General features: G+C 42.8%; 1 protein-coding gene across 6 annotated transcripts in view; it reads right to left on the bottom strand.

The window, feature by feature from the left end:
* The window catches only part of UBTF (upstream binding transcription factor), a 41,967-nt gene that overhangs the window by 7,027 nt on the left and 17,466 nt on the right, over positions 1–17,474 (bottom strand). For 5 of the 6 annotated variants that reach the window (XM_053362721.1, XM_053362720.1, XM_053362723.1 and 2 more), the window contains 9 exons: positions 14,569–14,710; positions 8,686–8,727; positions 7,494–7,607; positions 6,466–6,621; positions 3,913–4,068; positions 3,177–3,287; positions 2,264–2,352; positions 1,222–1,411; positions 543–590 (listed from right to left, as the gene is read on the bottom strand). In XM_053362721.1, the coding sequence (XP_053218696.1) occupies positions 543–590; positions 1,222–1,411; positions 2,264–2,352; positions 3,177–3,287; positions 3,913–4,068; positions 6,466–6,621; positions 7,494–7,607; positions 8,686–8,727; positions 14,569–14,710 (1,048 nt within the window). The remainder of the gene's footprint in view (positions 1–542; positions 591–1,221; positions 1,412–2,263; positions 2,353–3,176; positions 3,288–3,912; positions 4,069–6,465; positions 6,622–7,493; positions 7,608–8,685; positions 8,728–14,568; positions 14,711–17,474) is intronic. The other variant, XM_053362724.1, reaches the window with a different exon arrangement.

Genomic DNA, 17,474 nt, shown 5'->3' with positions numbered 1-17,474 from the left:
CCCTAACAAACTATCTAGTTCTTGTGGCACTAGATTCTGAAGATTTGATGCCAAAAATGTTAAAACAAGCAGCAGGAGGAAAATACAAAGGCAACTTAAGCTTTTTCTACTCAAGAGTTCTGTTTAATTCAGAGCAGCTTTATAACAGTAACTGGTACACTTTTATCTGATGCACGTCCTGCTGGAATAGATATTGTTTTTCAGTCAGAGGGCCACATTTCCTTCTGGGAATGCCATCGGTAGGAGCCAGAGGCAAGTGGACAGAACAATGAATGTAATGTTTACATTTGTACAGTAGGCTGGTTTCTACACTCGCATACCTATCTCCACCTTCCATACAGACAAAAATGAAGCTTTTTCCTTGGGGGGGGGGGACCAAAGGTTCCTCGTTTCTGACCTAACCAGAGTTACAGAACATGGAACCCTAGACTTCAGGCATGAAGAGATTCCCTTCCTTTCACTTCCAAGCTATACTGTATTTCAGAAGTCAAGTTGAAAAAATACCCCTGCCAGTCCCCTCCAAACACTTGCAAGACACCTACATTGGAGGTATGTTCCTTGTACACAGCTCTCTCCTGTGGCGACAAACTCTGCAGAGAAGACAGAAGGGGGAGGCGTGAGAAGCCAAGATTAAGCATGTTATGGAGGTGATTCAAAACATGGGGAGTGGGAGAAGATGGATTGATTATAGTCCCTACATAAAGCAATCAGATTATAATTACCACAGATGAATCATTCCTTGCCAGCACTTTAATATGACACTTCTTGTAAGTCCCTGGCTGTCCTTCAATGAGTTCTGCCCTATGAACAATTATTCCCATTTTACAGGCAGGGAATGGAGGGCTGAAAATGCTAAAAGCCTAAGCAGATGCTGTCAGGGTAGAGGAAGTTTGATTTGGGTTGCAGAGAAAACACAGAACAAAACCTCAGACAAGGTATACGAACATGTGAGAGCACTGTGTGGCAGGATGATCCATGAGGCCAGAGGACAGATGAGAGGTGGGGAAAGCTCGCACAGTGTCTAGGACGCTTATGTTGCTGATAAGAACTGGGGATGAGCAGAATTTCATACAGATTGAAAATCTTTGGTTGCAGAACAAGAGTCAAATGTCAATATGGCTTGACTTGGAAGGCTTTCACACGGATGCTTCACTGCTAACACTCTGATCTTCTCAAGGAGCTGCTACCTGTTCTTGTGCCTTCCCCCAACTGACAGCTCACCTTGAGCCACATATCCAGGTGTACTTTGTACTGTTTCTGCTGCTCTTCGGCCAACTTCTTGTACTGTTCCTTTTGGCTCTGAGAGATGCGCTGCCAGCGGCTTCCGATCTCCACCATCCGCTCCTTCAGAGGAAGATGGTTAAGTTCACCATTTGAAAGCAGCTCCTGAGAAAACTTCTGATACCCGTTCCTGGTGAGGACACAAAAGGGAGAAGTTACAGGTGAATGGGCAGGAGGAAGAAAGACAGCAGGACTGATGGCAGGATCTATTTAATATACTGGAAAACTCAGTGGTATGGGTTCACATGCATTGCTAAACCATGGTTTCAGAGGCAGAAAGGAGCAGCCGGAACCCCCCCCCCCCACTGCCCTGAAGAGTTTCCAAACAAACTTTGATTTGTTTGGAAACTTACCAATTTGTTTTACATTCTTATCACCATTTCATAAGAAATGGCAAGTCAGATTTTGTGGAAAGTGGAATGCAGATCTGCAAAATCCTCCTCCCAGTCACATGGAAGGAGGGAAAAGGTATATTTAGACAAAGGCTCCTTCTTGCTCATGCACATAACCATAGTTGAGTACGATATGCAAACACAGGCACTCTCTTCTGGATGCCACCCTGCGCTCCACAGGGAACAGATCTTTTCCGTGGTAGCCACAGAACTCAAATGGCATCTCCTAGGAAGCTCAACTGTTTTTTTCTCTTGGCTCTTGGCTCCATTCAGAAACTTCACTTATCTTTTGGAGAATTAAGCCTTTTTAGAAGTTATTCTGTTGCTGCTGTTTGGTTTTGGTTCATCAGTTTTAATAGGATCTTGGGCTTCCAGAAATGTTAATTGTGCTTCAGTTACGTATGGTGAACTTTTTATTTTATTTTATTTACAGTATTTATAGATTGCCTTTGAAGTTGACTTAACTTCAGGAAGGCCACTGATTCCTCACCACTGTGCGTTTGTAAGCCATAACCACAACTCAGAACACAAAACATATAAGCACACACATACAACCCTGCTATTTTTTTTAATCCAATGGCAATACTCACATGGGGGGTTTCTTCGGCTCACCCTGGAATTTCATCTTCTTGGAGGAATTTGTTGTGCATGGTGGCGCCCTCATCTCACTCAGTTCTCGCTGCAGAACAAAATAAAGAAGAAACAGAATTACAAAGCTGAGAAGCCTGGTCCAGCTCAATGAAAAATGTCAGAAAAATTTAAAAGGCTGCCCCGCCCTCCTATTTCATGCAGATGCCTAAGCCTTCAATGAGGCAAACATTGGACATTTGCTAGCTTTCCTCAACAACCCAGAAAACTACCTACCAAGAAATGTATACAGAGCTTCAACCTTGTATTTTAAGTATTAACCTCCTAGCCAGAGGTGGCAATGAATTACACACAGGGTAGGCAAACCAAGAAGAAATTGAGTGCCCTGCTCCTTCTCTGAGCCCAGTATAGAACCAAGCAGGCTGCTACAAGAAGAATGGAGTTGCCTGTCTCTCTTCTGCTAGCTCCTGGCAGGCTAGTAACTTTCTTGTCTCATTTACAAGGCTGCAGAAATCTGGAGCAGAAACCAATGGCTCCCACTCCTGAGCTGTAAAACAGAGGAGCTGTGCATACAAGTTGCTAGAGAAAATTAATTAAAATTTAGAACTCTGGCAATCCAAATTCTGAGCCAAGAAAAGACAAGAGAATGTATGTAATCTGTGTAATCATGCATAATCTTATTCCACCATTTCACTGGCAGGAAGCGCAAGCCACTTACATTTAAGCATATCTCCATACAGCCAGAAACTGGCTGGTTTTTTGGAAGCTGATATTCTGTGCCCAGTACCACACACAGGACTGTTTTTCTGCATTCCTGTGGAAACTGTGCACACGCACACACTCGATGCAATGCAATCGCACTAAAGTGAAAAATACTAGGTGGGGTGGGTTTTTTTTAAAAAAAGACTGACCAACCTCGTATCGTTTCTGATCTTCTGCTGCCTTCTTGATCCACATCAGCTTCTCCTTCTTCTCCATGTTGTTCCAAGTGGCTTCCATGGCTTTTAGTGCTTTCCCTCGGTCATTCTGAAGCAGAAGGAAAGCTGCTACTATATACTGTCATGGACTCCATAAAAGTGCAGAGCTCAGACAACTCCCCACTTTGAGCCCACCACTTCTATCCTAACTTCATGCCAGCTACCACCTGAAAAAGGCAGGTTGCTTACCCGGTAACCCACGTTCTACGCTGGTCATCTCATGAGTTCTGCAGCATGCAAATCAGGGACCAGAGTTCATGCCCTTTCCCCACAAGGGAAGACTTGCACGCCTTTGGCTCATGCTACCATCCCTCAAATTACAGTTGATCAATTCAATGGCAATAATAACATCAGCCCTATTTACAGCCACAGTTCCCATTAGCACAGCTCATCTGATTTGACATTCTTCCTCCTGACACCCACCAGATGGGAGCTGCCCCTTGTTCATCTCCTTCTTGAGTCTCTGAAGTAAATTCCAAGCTGGACACCACCTCCTCAGATGGCACTCCTCTCCAAGACATGTTGTCAATCAGCGCCCCCCTCTGCAGACTCCTGCCTCTATTTTGGAGCAAGTCAAAGCTATACGACTCTCTGCTTTGTCACTCACATGTCTTGCTACTGACACACTGCAGGTCATTCCATTATGAAACTAGGCTTCTGCTGTCCCACTTTACCTTAAAGCGAGCAAGATAATCTCCAATGACACTCTGCTGCCAGATCTCCTCAGCTGTTTTTGGTGACTCAGGAAGTTTGCCGCGATCCTCCTTGTCGGAACCATGCTTCTTTTCTGTCTGAGCTTTCATGGCAGCCTCGCGAGCTTTGTACTTGGCCTAGAAAACAACACACATGGTCAAAATCTTTGCAAAACCCATTACTGATTGGTAAGAAACACAGAAAACCAGGCTGGCTGGGGGGGGAAAGTTAAGCACTGAAACTATGTTTTGGAGAGTGTGTGGCTTAATGATGCAGTGGTTCTCCCCCACGTCTGTGACACAGATTTTGAGGAAGAAAGCTGGTAAACCGGAGGAACAGCAGGTTTTAAACCAAAGCATAATAATCAGTTATGGGCCAATCTATTAGCTTCTGGACACAAATTAAGGTGGTTAAAAAACTCTGAACAGCCTTGTGACCTGCACTTGCAGGAGGACAGCAGGAGCTCAATTTATGTGAGTCCCACTATAAGCCTGACCCAGCACTTTCAAAAAACATATAGAACAAAACACTGTATGTGTGTCCTCTTGAAAGACACCTGTATTTTATTTTTTTGTTCTGCATGAGCTGCAGGTTTTCATTTAAGGAAGTTTCTCTGTTAGTACATTAAAAACATGGCTAGCAAGCTATCCAACTGCTTTTATGAACAGCAACCAAATTTCTGTTATTTAATTATTTGCAAGATAAAAACAAACATTGCACTTTTGTTGTACCATAAGGTCATTTATCATTTTTTCTTTCCCCCATTAAAATCAGTTAATTCTTCACAGCTTTCACCCAAAAAACATATTTCTGCCTTTAAAATTATCTCTTTTTTATAATGTGAGAGATGCAGTAAAATCAGCACAGAAACTAATATTTTTTAAGTGCTAAATTCAAGGAGTCTTGTGGATGTATACCTCTTTCTGTGCACAGATGTAATCTTAAAGACAGACATTATTAGAGCTGAAGATTTGAAGCTACACTCCCTAGAGCAGGTTTGACTAAGCTGTGGCACTCCAGATGTTGCTGGAACGGAACTTCCATTGGCCCCAGCGAGCATGGTCAATGGAAGGTCTAGTCCAGAAATAGCTGGAAGGCCAAAGGTTAATGACTCTGGCTTTAGAGCTTCAGATCTCTCACTCCTGAATGTGCCTTTCCAGTACTAGAAAACAGCTGCAGTGAGCTTTGAACATGTCAAGTATGGGCCTGGTACAGATGCAGGATAATGAAAAACAAAGCAACACAGATAACCTTTATGTATCTTTATGTAGATTAACAATATGAAAATAAGGTATACCCGGTAGTTTCAATGATAAATTTCGGTGGACAGTGCCAACTAGGAACATAAGGTTGAAGCAATCACAACTGAGGTACCCAATAATACAAATGTTTACCCAGGTTTTATGCATGTTTCTAGGCCTCAAGGTTACACCAACTCTCAGTCTAACCTATCTCACAAGGTTGTTGTGAGAAAAATATGGAAAGGTGAAGAGCCATGTATGCCACCTTGAGGCCCTTGGAAGAAAGGTAGACTATAAACGCAATAAAGGAATAAAACAAAGCAAATAAACCCAAATACATGATGTAATGCTATTCATGAAGGAAGGAGAACCTCCACCCCTGCTTTTTATTGGATTTTTGATCGGCTGCAAATCTGTGGTGACATTCTTTGGCATGTGGGTGGATGCTGCTCCGGCGTCCCACATGTTATGCCCACCACAGGAAAGTACTGCTTGATATCTAGTCATCTGTCACCACCCAAAGTTAGCCTTTTAAGGCATATACACAGCAACAACAAACCCCATCTCCCAGGTGCAACTACTTTCCCTGTCCACCAATGACCCATTATAGGTGTCCAGCTAACTCCCACAAGGATCCCAAGACCCTCTTTCTCAGGCATCTAAACCAAGCCTCAAGACCTCTCCCATTTGACTCCATGTGTATTCACAGCTGTACTGGGAGGCAAATAGTACAAAAGTCCGCAAAATGGGGTTTTTTTATTGCATCCACTCTCACACTAAGGGAACGCACTGACAGAGTCTGGCTCCTTCCTCCTTCCCAAGCTGGTGAAAAAAAATGAGCAGAGGTAACGCAAGATGGAATGGTAGGAGCGCCCAGACTGTTAACAGAGCTGCTTGGTGGCTTCTAGAGGGAACCGAAGGCTCGGGAATGTTCAGAACCTTCTGTGGGGTTTCTAGCAGATTTTGTTTCCTCTTCTTTCTTTTTTTTTAAGGGTCAGGGAGTGGGTCAAGATCCTGGTTTCATCCAAGTCAGGGGTAGTCAATGTGGTGCCCTCCAGATGTTGTCAGACTACCACTCCCATCATCCCTAACCCTTGGCCATGCAGGTTGGGGCTGATGGGAACTGGGAGTCCAGGAACATATGAAAGGCGTCATGATGGCTACCTCTGATCTAAGTCAACAGGGAGGAAAAACCACCCAGCTGACTTTTTGAGATACCCAGGAGTACATGTTCCCCCACACCTTCCCCCAAAAAAGATGGTTAAGGAGAATGTGCATTATTGATTCAACAACCTTTTTTTTCTCTGAAAGATCATTCCACATCCGCGCCAGCAGCCGGGTCAGTTCGCTCTCCGACAGTTCGGGTCGCTCCTCCTGCAGCTGCTTGCGTTTCTCCTCCGAGAAGATAAACATAGCAGAAACGGGCCGTTTGGGTTTCTCAGAACCTCCCTGTTAAAGAGCACAAAGGGACTCGTGGTTGTGGAATTTTGAGTTTGTATCTTTTGTTCTTTTTAAAAAGCGTTATGGAAAAAAGCAAATAATAATAAAAAGAGCAAAAACTGGGGAAGGTGGCCTTATTTTATGGGCTGCAAAGTATTCCTAGTAGATCAGCCAGCTAACACTTTAGTTGATTAATCAATGGGGGGAGGCAATTTTTACCAGCAAGATCAATTTTTAATTGGTGGAACTGCAAGTTAAAAGCATGTTTATCTTTTGAGGCTGTTTGGTTCAGGTGCATTATTGTAATGAACAAAGGGAATTGGAAAGAAATAAAAAACGCGAAGATGGGTGTTTATATACAACAATGAGAATGGTAACTTATTATTTTACTGTCAATTATCTAACACTTCCTTCAGTATCTGACAAATATTGGACTTTTGGTCATAAGCAAATTTATTTTAATCAGATCAATCAGTTACTTGAACATAAGGCAGATGATTAAATCAATGAAATATTCTTTAAACCTGCTGACAGTTCTACTTATTATATACATATAGGGAGATAGCCAACATTAATTGTACTCCGGAGTAGACCCATTAAAATCAATATACTTAAAAGTCATTTCAGTCAATTTGATTTCAGTGGGCCCATCCCAAGTATGACTAATGTTGGATACCACACGCACATAAGGAACCTTCAAGAGGGATTAGTTTTTGTTCTCATTTTTACTATCAAATTTCCAAAGGAATCCCAGCAGCCATTTTACATGAAGTCTTGAGGCTGGTTTAAAAGTAGATTTGCTCCACTGCTCTAAATGTAAAAAATGTATCCATACCCACAACGCATCCTGCTTGTTGCCCTAGCCTGTATGCGTCACTCACCTTGCTGGCATCTGGTGAAGTCTTTTTAGAGGCAGGGCTGGTGGCACCTTTCTTGTTTACTCCCAGCATCTTCTCCTCTCCCAGAACCCTCTGCTGTTCTTCTTCAGGTAAGCTCTGAATTTTGGAGGAAATGGCAAAATAACAAAATAAGGAGTTATGACTATTTTTCATTCTCTCTCTGCCTTTCCCCATATATCTAGTAGATTAATGTATACATAGTTTGGAAGCATCTTCAGGTAGTGCAGAACATGGCTGCCCACTTTCACCCAAGCAGCTTAAGATTTCCAGGAAATTAATTCAGCAACCTAGCATGGGCATTGGCTGCTTCATTCTCCTACCCACAAAAAAAATGTACTAGGAAGCTGCCTCTGAAAACCAACTGGCAGCTTAGTTCTCACAGAATGCATTATTCATTCTAGTGCAGAGAGAGACTTACAGACTATTCTAAAACAACTGTGCTGGCTATCAATTTGAAAGTCTAAATGACCTGGGATCACAAGCAATTGAAGTCAGTGGCTTAATTCAGACATCATAAAGAAGTACTGTTAAATTAAGTTAACAGTTTTGGGTTGATGCCTGGATTAACACACCGTAAGTAGAGAAGCAACTCTAAACCACTGTTTAGATTTTAAATTGTTGTTAATGCAAACAGTGGTTTGGGGAAATGTTGACTTTCCTTTTATGAACCAATCCCGCTTCCACCAATTGACCAGCATCCAGTCCTCTCAATGCAAGAGGCAATATATGATATGGAATGGAGCATGGCCTTCTGGGTTGAGACCTCATCACTACGGACTGCGTGACGCTGATCTTTCAGATTTAGACAAGAAAAGTTTACACAGAGGAACCTAAGACCAGTCCAAGTCAAATATTTCAAGGTCGAATAGGAGAGAGTTTAGTAGACACTGAAACCAATGAGATTTAAAAGTGCTTAACCAACTGGATTGCACCCCACTGTCTTTTTAGACAAGGCTTTTAAAACAGTTATCAAGAACTGCAGAGTACACAGAAAGGCACTGCTATATGTTCACCCAGAATATGACCCTTCTTAATGCTCCCAGTCCCAATCACTCATACCAAAGTCCATTTTCTTAGCTGGTCCAAGCTGTATGTGTGAATGGGAAGGGTAACAGAAAAGAGCTGCTAAAAAAACTTAGTAACACAGTTTGGCAGAATGCTGTGGCAAACTCACCTCCAGGAAACGCAAGAGCTCAATTTCATAATCTTTCTTTCTCTATAGGGGCAAAGTAGCAAAAAAAGAGTCAGTTCCTGGTACATGCCATGAATTTTGCCTTCTGCTGCTTCCCCTCCAGAGCTGCACCCTCCCTCCAAACATCTGACTCCTGCCAATGCAGGCTTCTAAACATCAATATAGATATTTGGAATCAGAACCCTAATAGCCAGCGTAAGTCAAGATGACTTAATGAATAACTTTGAGAAACACCTGTACCATTGGGGCCAGCAACTGGCAACCCAGAACCAAACTCAGCCCACTGAGTGGTCCCTAGGTGCCAACCTTAGGGGCTAAAGATGACTGTAGTGTCTGGGACAACAGGACTTGGCAGAAGGGAGTAAGCGGTAGAGATGAACCTTAAAAACTGGCTTTCTGGCAAAGCAAATTGCTATCCATGGGCAATGATGCTTTATTACTGATATAGGTGTGTGTGTGCATGTTAACACAGGACAGTGTTTCAGGGCTCTATGTGAATTCCTTAAATGGGAATATAGGCCCAAGGGAAAAGGATTCAACAGCAGATGTAATTTGAGCAGCGGCTGGAAATGGGAGGAAAGCAAAGCATTCTGGACGCTTTAAACACTGTGATTCTCAAAGGGTGTGGAGCTCTACACTGGTGTGGCAGGAAGATTCAAGGAACTAAAAAAAAAATTAAACATTTCAGTGTACAGTAGTATAGTATAGTATAAGAATGTTTATTTGCAAGATACGGATAGCTATCTTTTCAAAATGAAAGCAAGAGCATCAAGTGTGTGGGAATGATTCATGTTAGCTGCATTTTTTAAATATTATATGGATGTCCCATGATCATATTACAAAGTAGTTGTGTTCTACGTTATAAAACTGCTAGGAGTTGTTTCGTTTTGTTTCCCAGTGTATTTCCTATCAATTAAAAAATTGGTGTGGCATGAGCAATTTTTTATTCTGAAAGTGTGGCTCCACCATTTGCAGCTACTTCCTGGGGGTAGGAGGTGCTTCCAATGCCATTTCAGGTTCATTACAAGAGCAGGGACATTTTCAACCTGCAACAGCAATGCTATTGCAAAATGGGAGAACGAACCAATACTCTGATGAGAGGAGGCTAATTGGGGAAATTGTAAATAGGACCTGGTAAGGGAGTCGGAAGATGACATGTAACATCAATGGCCTTGCCTTTTGAAAGCAAACTATTCTGGCCTCTGTATTGTGTGTATTTTAAAGTATCTTTTAGGCTATTCGGTTTTGTATTTATTGACATAAAATTGTATCAATTATCACCTGCTTCTGTTTTTATTGTACCTGCTTTTGTCTTTTTATCTGGTTCATAGCTGCATCTAAAGGATGCTTTTGAGCAGCTCTTGAAATCAAGGGTGATATGGGGCAGGGGGTGGTATGACAATTAATGGATCGGACAATTTATGGGGAAGGGCAAGGAGTAATAGAGAACAACAGTTTTATTTTGCCTTAGTGTCATTTGTAATAATTTCAGTGGTCCATCAGGGTGCTGCTTTTAAAATGCTAGTTCAGTTAATGGAAAAACTACCCCCCTTTGGAGCTTCTGGATCCTGATGTTTTCTCAATGTCTCTGGGAAATTTTCCTACTGATGTTGCTGGTGGTCTGGTCAATGCTCTGGTCTTTCTCCAATTAAGTGGAGATGACCCAGGTAATTGATACGGTTGCTTCTAGATGCCCCCGCTCAAACCACATAACTAATTCAGTTCCCTGGAAAATCTACATACAATGAACATAAAGAGTTTAAAAGTCATGAAGAATATTTGGGTGTCAGAGGTGGCTACTGCTTCTCTGAAGAGTGTGAGGTGCCCATACGGCCCTAAAGCAAACAGTAGTTCATCTATTCTTAACCAAACTTGAGAAGGATCCTGGCAATTTAAATAATTGGTACCCAGATGCTTAGGCATTAAATGTGCCATTTTTAGGAGAGGTGTTAAAAAGCATGAGGTGACCTATAAACTTCATATGGTTTTGGATGAAAGTGGTTACTTGGATCCATTCCAGTCTGAGTTCTAGGCCTGGTTTTGAGACTGTAAATCACCTTGGTCACCCAGGTGGATGGCCTCATGGGTATGAGTGAAACCTTGTTGATTCTCCATAAATTCTTGATCACCTTTGATGCTATCAACAAAAAAAATTTTTATGGGCCCCCTTTATAGGACCAGGAGGCACTGCTTTACTGCAGTTCTAGTCTTGCCTGGAGAAAGGCTTGTCAAAAGGTAGTGTTGGGAAACTACTGGTCCCTCAGGGCCTTTGGCTTATGAGGTGCCACAGAGATCTCACAAGTTATCAACATTAAACCACTGAGTGAGGTCATCCATTGGCTTGGGCTGAAGTGTTCACATTATGCAGATCACCCAGTCCTTTTGTTGCCATCCTCTGATCCTAAGGAGATGTAGAATTTCTGTACCAGAGTTTGAAGACAGCCCCAATTTAGATGAGGGTTGGAAAAGCTGAACCTTAATCCAAACAAGACAGAAGTACTGGTTGGGAAGTTTGTTGATCTGGGCAGAGGCTATGTCATCTTTTGGATTGGGTTGCACTCCCACAACTTTAGATACCCTTAAGGACCAAGTACACAACCTGCAAGTGCTTCTGAGTCCAGCATTATCCTTGCATTGGCTGATGTAGGTAGGCGGTAGCGCTTTTCACCAGCTACAGACCTACCTGGGGAAAGTGGGTCTGGCTTCAATTATCAATGCTTTAGTCACATTCAGCCTGGATTATTGCCATGATCTCTACATGGGGCTAACCTCAAAAGAAAATTCAGAAACTACAATCGGACCATACCACACCTATCCTACAACAACTGTATTGGTTATCAATTCATTCCCAGATTCAAGTTTAAATACTGGTAATAACCTTCAAAGCCCTAAACTGCCTGGAACCCATGTTATTCTGAGGACTGCCTTCACCCACATGAACCTGCCCAGGCTTTAAGATCAGCAACATTAGTCCTGCTCTTCAGCCCATCATGAGCAAATATCAGATTGACAAGTAGCAGGAACAGGGGCTTCTTAATGGCACAATTGTGGCATTCTCTCCCCAAAGAAATTGGATGAGCTCCTTCCCTTTTGGTCAGTGCTTCTGGAAGGAAGGAAGGAAGGAAGGAAGGAAGCTTTCATTCTTCAGTTTTTACAGTGCTTTTGCTGATTTTTAATACTGTTGTGTATTTTTACTGCTTTATCTGATTTATATTTTTACTATACTATACTATACTCTTGTTTAGTATATGTGCTGCCGAAGCGAGCACTACTATATTCTTTTTTTACAATATGTTTATTTCAATGTAAAGCTGCTCTGGAATATTGTCCACAGAATGTCAAATGAAGGGATCATTCAGATTCAAATGTAGGTTAAAATTGTCCCTGGAAAGCAATGCGAGGGGGGGGGGGAGAGGACGACACAGGCAAGAACTCAAGGGAAGAAATCCTAGATTTGTTCCCCTCACCTAATGAAGGAGTATTAGTTGGAGGGTCAGAAAGTAAATTATTCAGTCAGCATACCCACATGCATACGTGTAAATAACTGCTTTCTCTACAAACTAGGGAAGGTCAAACCACACCTTCTTCATGTATCATTTCTGAGTTCAAAAGATACAAGACAGTTTCACATTGATAGGAAAGAACTGGTTATCAGTAGCCCAACTAGAGGAAATCCTTTCCAGGCACAGAAACCATCTTAAGGGGATTTCTGTTGTCATCTATGGGTCACGCCCTTGAGTAGTCTTATTCATACAAATGCTAAAAGGGTCTGAGGAATCCCCCAGATTCCTTTGATGATGGTAGAGGATTGCAACCCCTAGAGAAGGAGCGGAGGAAGAGAGACAATTTTTCCAAATGGCAGCCTCTCCCCCAGGGCTCAGCTTCACAGATGCAAAACAGGCTTCTTAACCCTTTTCCAAAGATCAAGACGAAGCAACTCTGCCATTTTGAACAAGGACTGGGGGACTGGGACTCAAGAGGGAAATGGGGTCCTGCAGCCTGTGGGATATAACCACCACAGAAAAGGCCCTAGTTAATGCAGCCAAAGAAGCAGGAGAATCCGCCATTATCTCACACTGTCACTGCTGAGGAGAGCCGAGCTGCTTAAAATGGCCGCCACAGCTTCAAGTAATAAGGAACAGGCAGCAGCAGGCCCAAAGCCTGGACTATCGATAGAACCACTGTAACTGTCATATTAAAAATTTGAGGGGATTTTTGTGTGTCAGGAGAAGAGGAAGAAGTCTCCAAGTCTGGAGGTTTTGTGCTGGTACAGCTGCATAAAGCACAGGCAATTCTCCTCAGCATTTGGCCACTTGAAGCTCTGGAAAAAACCCTCTCGTCCTTGTCCTTGCATGAACACCCTCCATCACATGCCTTAGCTTCCCCCTCTCCAGACTCAAGAGCGGGAAATCTTTTCTGCCACCTAGCAAAGCTTGTTTTCTTGCCACGGATGCATCTCGGGTTGGAGGGAATTTTAAACAAGCGCAGCTACCGATGATTTAAACAGCAACTCATCAAGGCTGAGGGGAAATTGATTCTGAGGCAATTTGCGGTTGATAAATGCATTAGATCAATCAACATCAGAAAACAATTAACAGAGACAATCAATTAATCCCCGATAAATGGGAAACTTATGTAAACAGCCCTGAGTTGAGCCAGACTTCAGGTCTGCACGATCAACTTTGGGTTTGTTTGTTGCTTCTTTTGTATCAACTGAAGCCAGGTGCGAAAGGCGTAGAAATTAAAAGTATTCTGAACCCAGAGATTTAAGTACAAAAACTGAAGTGAGCTCAGTCTTGCCACAGAAAAACCAACTCCTGGTTGCCTCTCCCCCCACACCCCAGCAAAAAACAACAACCCCGATCTTCATTTCAGGACTACAATTTAGGGCAGGGATGGATTGATTTTCTTCCTGCCATTGTTAAGCTAGAAATTCCTGCAGATCTACTTCAAGCAACCCAAAGATCATTCAGTAGATCTCGATCTACCTTCTGACCAGCACTGAATTAAGCAACTGGACTCTTCTTCCTTTCCAAATATTTCAGCCTCTGAGAGGAGCCAGAGCTCTAGAAAAAAAACCTTCTGCTGCTGTGGAGCAGGCAGGACTGCAACCGGGTGGGGCTTCCTCCCACAGGAAGGAGGAAAAACTGCAAGGGCAGACATGGCCGTGCCTGACCAAACAGGCAGGAGGAACAACCTATATAAAGAAAAGTCTCCTCCACCGTTGAAGGGCATTTTTACTCTCCAAATTTCAGGGGTCTTCTGCTTGTTTGCAGAATTCCTGGGAGTTTTGCTTCTCCACATCCAGAATGAACTTCACACGGGGCCTGGGCTTGGGGATGGGTGGCAGACTGCATCCCCCTGCAAGTTACTAGAAAGCACCACCATTTAAAACAAACAAACAAACAAAAACGGGGGGGGGGGGGGGAGCAGTCTGAATAAGACTGCAATTTCAGCCAAGTTATCTGAGGCAAGAGGAGTGGCAGTGACCAACTGATTTGTTTTTTTTTAAAAAAAAACACCACCACAACAACCCCAACCCATCACTTGCATGTCCATGTGCTTGTTTTCTTGGCTACTTCAAAGGATTACAGACTTGATTTTCATACTCTGTTCAAACACTGGGGAAGATAGCATTTTGCTCGCACCCAGCAAATCAGAGAAACCAAATCTGTGGGTGACTTAAAAAACAAAACTCCAACCCCAAACTGAGGTAAATGAAATCCATTATCAGCAGCAGGGTATGCAGTAACAGCTGGAACCTGCCTGATATATAGAACCACTAAAGTCTACCCATAATTTGTCTCTGGGCATTATTTTTAATCCTTTCCCTTTTTGACACACCCTTATAAGAGCCAGGCTCACCTGATCACACTTTTTGTGGTAGGCGTCTTTTTCCTTCTGGGAAAGGAGCTTCCACTGCTGACTGCAGAGCACCATCCGTTCTGTGCTTGGGACATCTTTCATGTTTGCCATCAGTTCAGCACAGTAAAGCGAGTAACTATTCCTAAAACAGCAATTTCCTTTTATATAGCACCAACCCATTAAGTTAGCAATTGGGGAAATTTATGTAAACATAAGAATAAGCCACACAAAACTGCTGCCTGAAGTGCTTCTCCCACAGTCTCATAACCCACCACCACCACACATTTTGGGGGTGTGTGTCTTAATTTCCACCACCAACCCTTAGTATGAATGCAATAATGTGAATTATATGAATAAATAGGGGTATATGTCATTGGCTTTCGCATGGGTTCAGTGGTGTCTACTGTACAAAGGTTAAGAGTCACATCTAATATGCTACCCACTTTTGCCTCACTGGTTCCAAATTCCCGATTTTGATTTCTGGGTCTTATTCATGATGTTGGATTTTGAGCTCTAAAGCCTTTATTATTATTATTGGCTTGGGATTAAGATGTTGAAGGACATAATCAACAGAGAGAATATACCCTCTTAAACTTCCCTCAGGCCCACGCCCAGGTTTCCCCCCTTTTTGTTACTCTGGACCTTCTCCCCCAGCCAATTCCGAAGGCAGTCTTGGTCGTAAGTACACAAAAGTTACTAGCCAAATAAAATGTCACAGCCCTCTTAAACATGGGTGTTGTGAAAGGAAGTGGTTGGGTGAGGAACACACACTGCTTCCAGTTTATGAAGTTTCCTGGGTTTGCTGGACAAATAGGCCTTTCAGCTCTTTCAGAATGCTTTTTTAATTCTCTCCCCATAACTTGGCTTTCTGCTGCAGGGGTGCAGTTTGTAAAAAACTAACCGTGTCTACTTGGAAGTAAGTCCTATAGAATTCAATGGGGCTTACTCCCACATTAAGTGGGATTAGGAATGCACCCCAAATCAACAGATTAAATCTGCATAAATGTCCATAAACAGGAAAACAAGGGGGGAAACCCTACTGTTTTCTTTTTTTAAATTAATTGATATGTGTCATAGCAGGCATCATCTTAGAAAAGGCACCCCTCCTGTTAGAGAGAAGTCTCCCCTGAGATGGCACCTGCCACTTACTGCTTTTCTATGTACCTGCATTAAAATAATCACTTATTTTTTTAAAAGAAGCTTAATCTGCTACCCAATTAAAATCAGGGTATTTTTCGCAGTCAGCCAAAAATGTTTGAAGAATTAACCTTAAATAAAAATCACTCCATGTAAAAAACCTAAGACTTCAGAGCAGGATTCTAGCCTTGCCTTCACTTAAGCATTTTCTAAAGATGATAATTTTCTTCCAAGGCATGGTCTGAAGGTAGATGATGCGGACACCTTGCTGAAGGAGGTGTGGGGCAGGTCATTGCCTGGATGAGAGACTGAACTGGGAACTCCTTGTACCCTCCTTTGAGTTCCATGATGGAAGGAAAGTTAGATATAAACGTACCGAGCAAAAAAAATGTGTATGGGTTTTTAAAAATAAAAACGGAAGAGCATTCAATCAAGTAAGGAGCAGCCTGCGTAACTATGCAACTTAAGAGAAATGAGCAAATCAGCTTATACAGTTCAAGCTGCTAGATTTCTCTTGGCACAGAATTTTAGTATCTTTTTAGTACAACCCTGAATATGAGACAACTCTGTGGCCTTGATCAAGAACCCCAAGTTTCTAGAGAAAAAGGTAAGTCAATGGATTTATTTATTTGATATCAGGATTCATATCCCAACAATTACACACTGCTTGGTGTGGCTTCCAACTATAAAAAATGACTAGAAAATACAATAGATATTGTGTGGAACTACAACATAAATGACCTCCATTTAATACTTGACACATGGCAGGAAATCAAGAGAAAACCAGCAATGCAATGGTATCTGAATTGGCTTTTGCATCAAGGTTTCAGGAAGCCTCCTCTGCTCTGAGGCTGTGGAACACAGGAAAATACTTCTAGAGGAGTGAAGCAGTGGGGTGGATTCAAGAGCAGCCCAAGTACAAAAATGGTGGGCAACTGTGTTTTCCTAGCACATGACTCAGGAGGAGGGGACAACCCCAGAACAACCCCCTTGCCAGCAGCAGCACCTAACACCTACTGCAAGCAAAGGCTTCCCCACGAGGAAAGGCCTACTCCCAGGTATGAAGATGGGTAGCAGATCAGGAAAAAACACACAACTCAAGAGAGCTATATGAAGGAAGATCCTGAAGAGGAACTCCTCAGCTAATCTCACAGGAAGCCTGCAAGTGATGGTGGTCATGGAGAAGTGTGGGAACTTGTCAATCTCCTTCCAATACCCTGAGCAACCAGCTGAGGCAGGCTGAAAGGAGAGTCCTACCAGGGTGTGTTTATGTGCACATGTGAGATGCACCACTCCCATCTCAATGTCGAACATCAGGCAGGGACTCAAGGAAGCTGCCAATAGAAAGACTCCTTTCATCAAGTGAGGAGAGCATGGACACAAGAAGTGAGTGTCCAGTTTTGGGTAACTCAATAAATTTGTATTTCATCTTCATTTAAGGAGCCAAGATAGCATATGTCCCACCCCCATTTTAGCCTCACAGGAGTCCTGCGAAGAAGATTTTAACTTTGCAGTGACTGGCCCATGCGCTATGAGCTTCATGTCTGAGCAGGGCTCTGAACTTGCGTCCAACCCACTCTTAAGTCTAACGCATGGGCATCTTCCCACAACAAGCAGACATTGGGTGGATGGCAGATGTCGCCCTCCCACCTGGGTATATTTTTATTGGCATATAGTTCCAGCCCAATATGAATTACATTTACCAATGTGGAAACGCCCAAGTGCCCTCACAACTTCTCCCCAACTACCAAACCCAATTCTCAAGGGCA

The sequence above is a fragment of the Podarcis raffonei genome, chromosome 13, assembly GCF_027172205.1.
Source record: "Podarcis raffonei isolate rPodRaf1 chromosome 13, rPodRaf1.pri, whole genome shotgun sequence".
Classification (NCBI taxonomy): Eukaryota; Metazoa; Chordata; class Lepidosauria; order Squamata; family Lacertidae; genus Podarcis; species Podarcis raffonei.
Note: the sequence above shows the minus strand (reverse complement) of the source record. Positions and strands in the feature narration are given on the sequence as shown.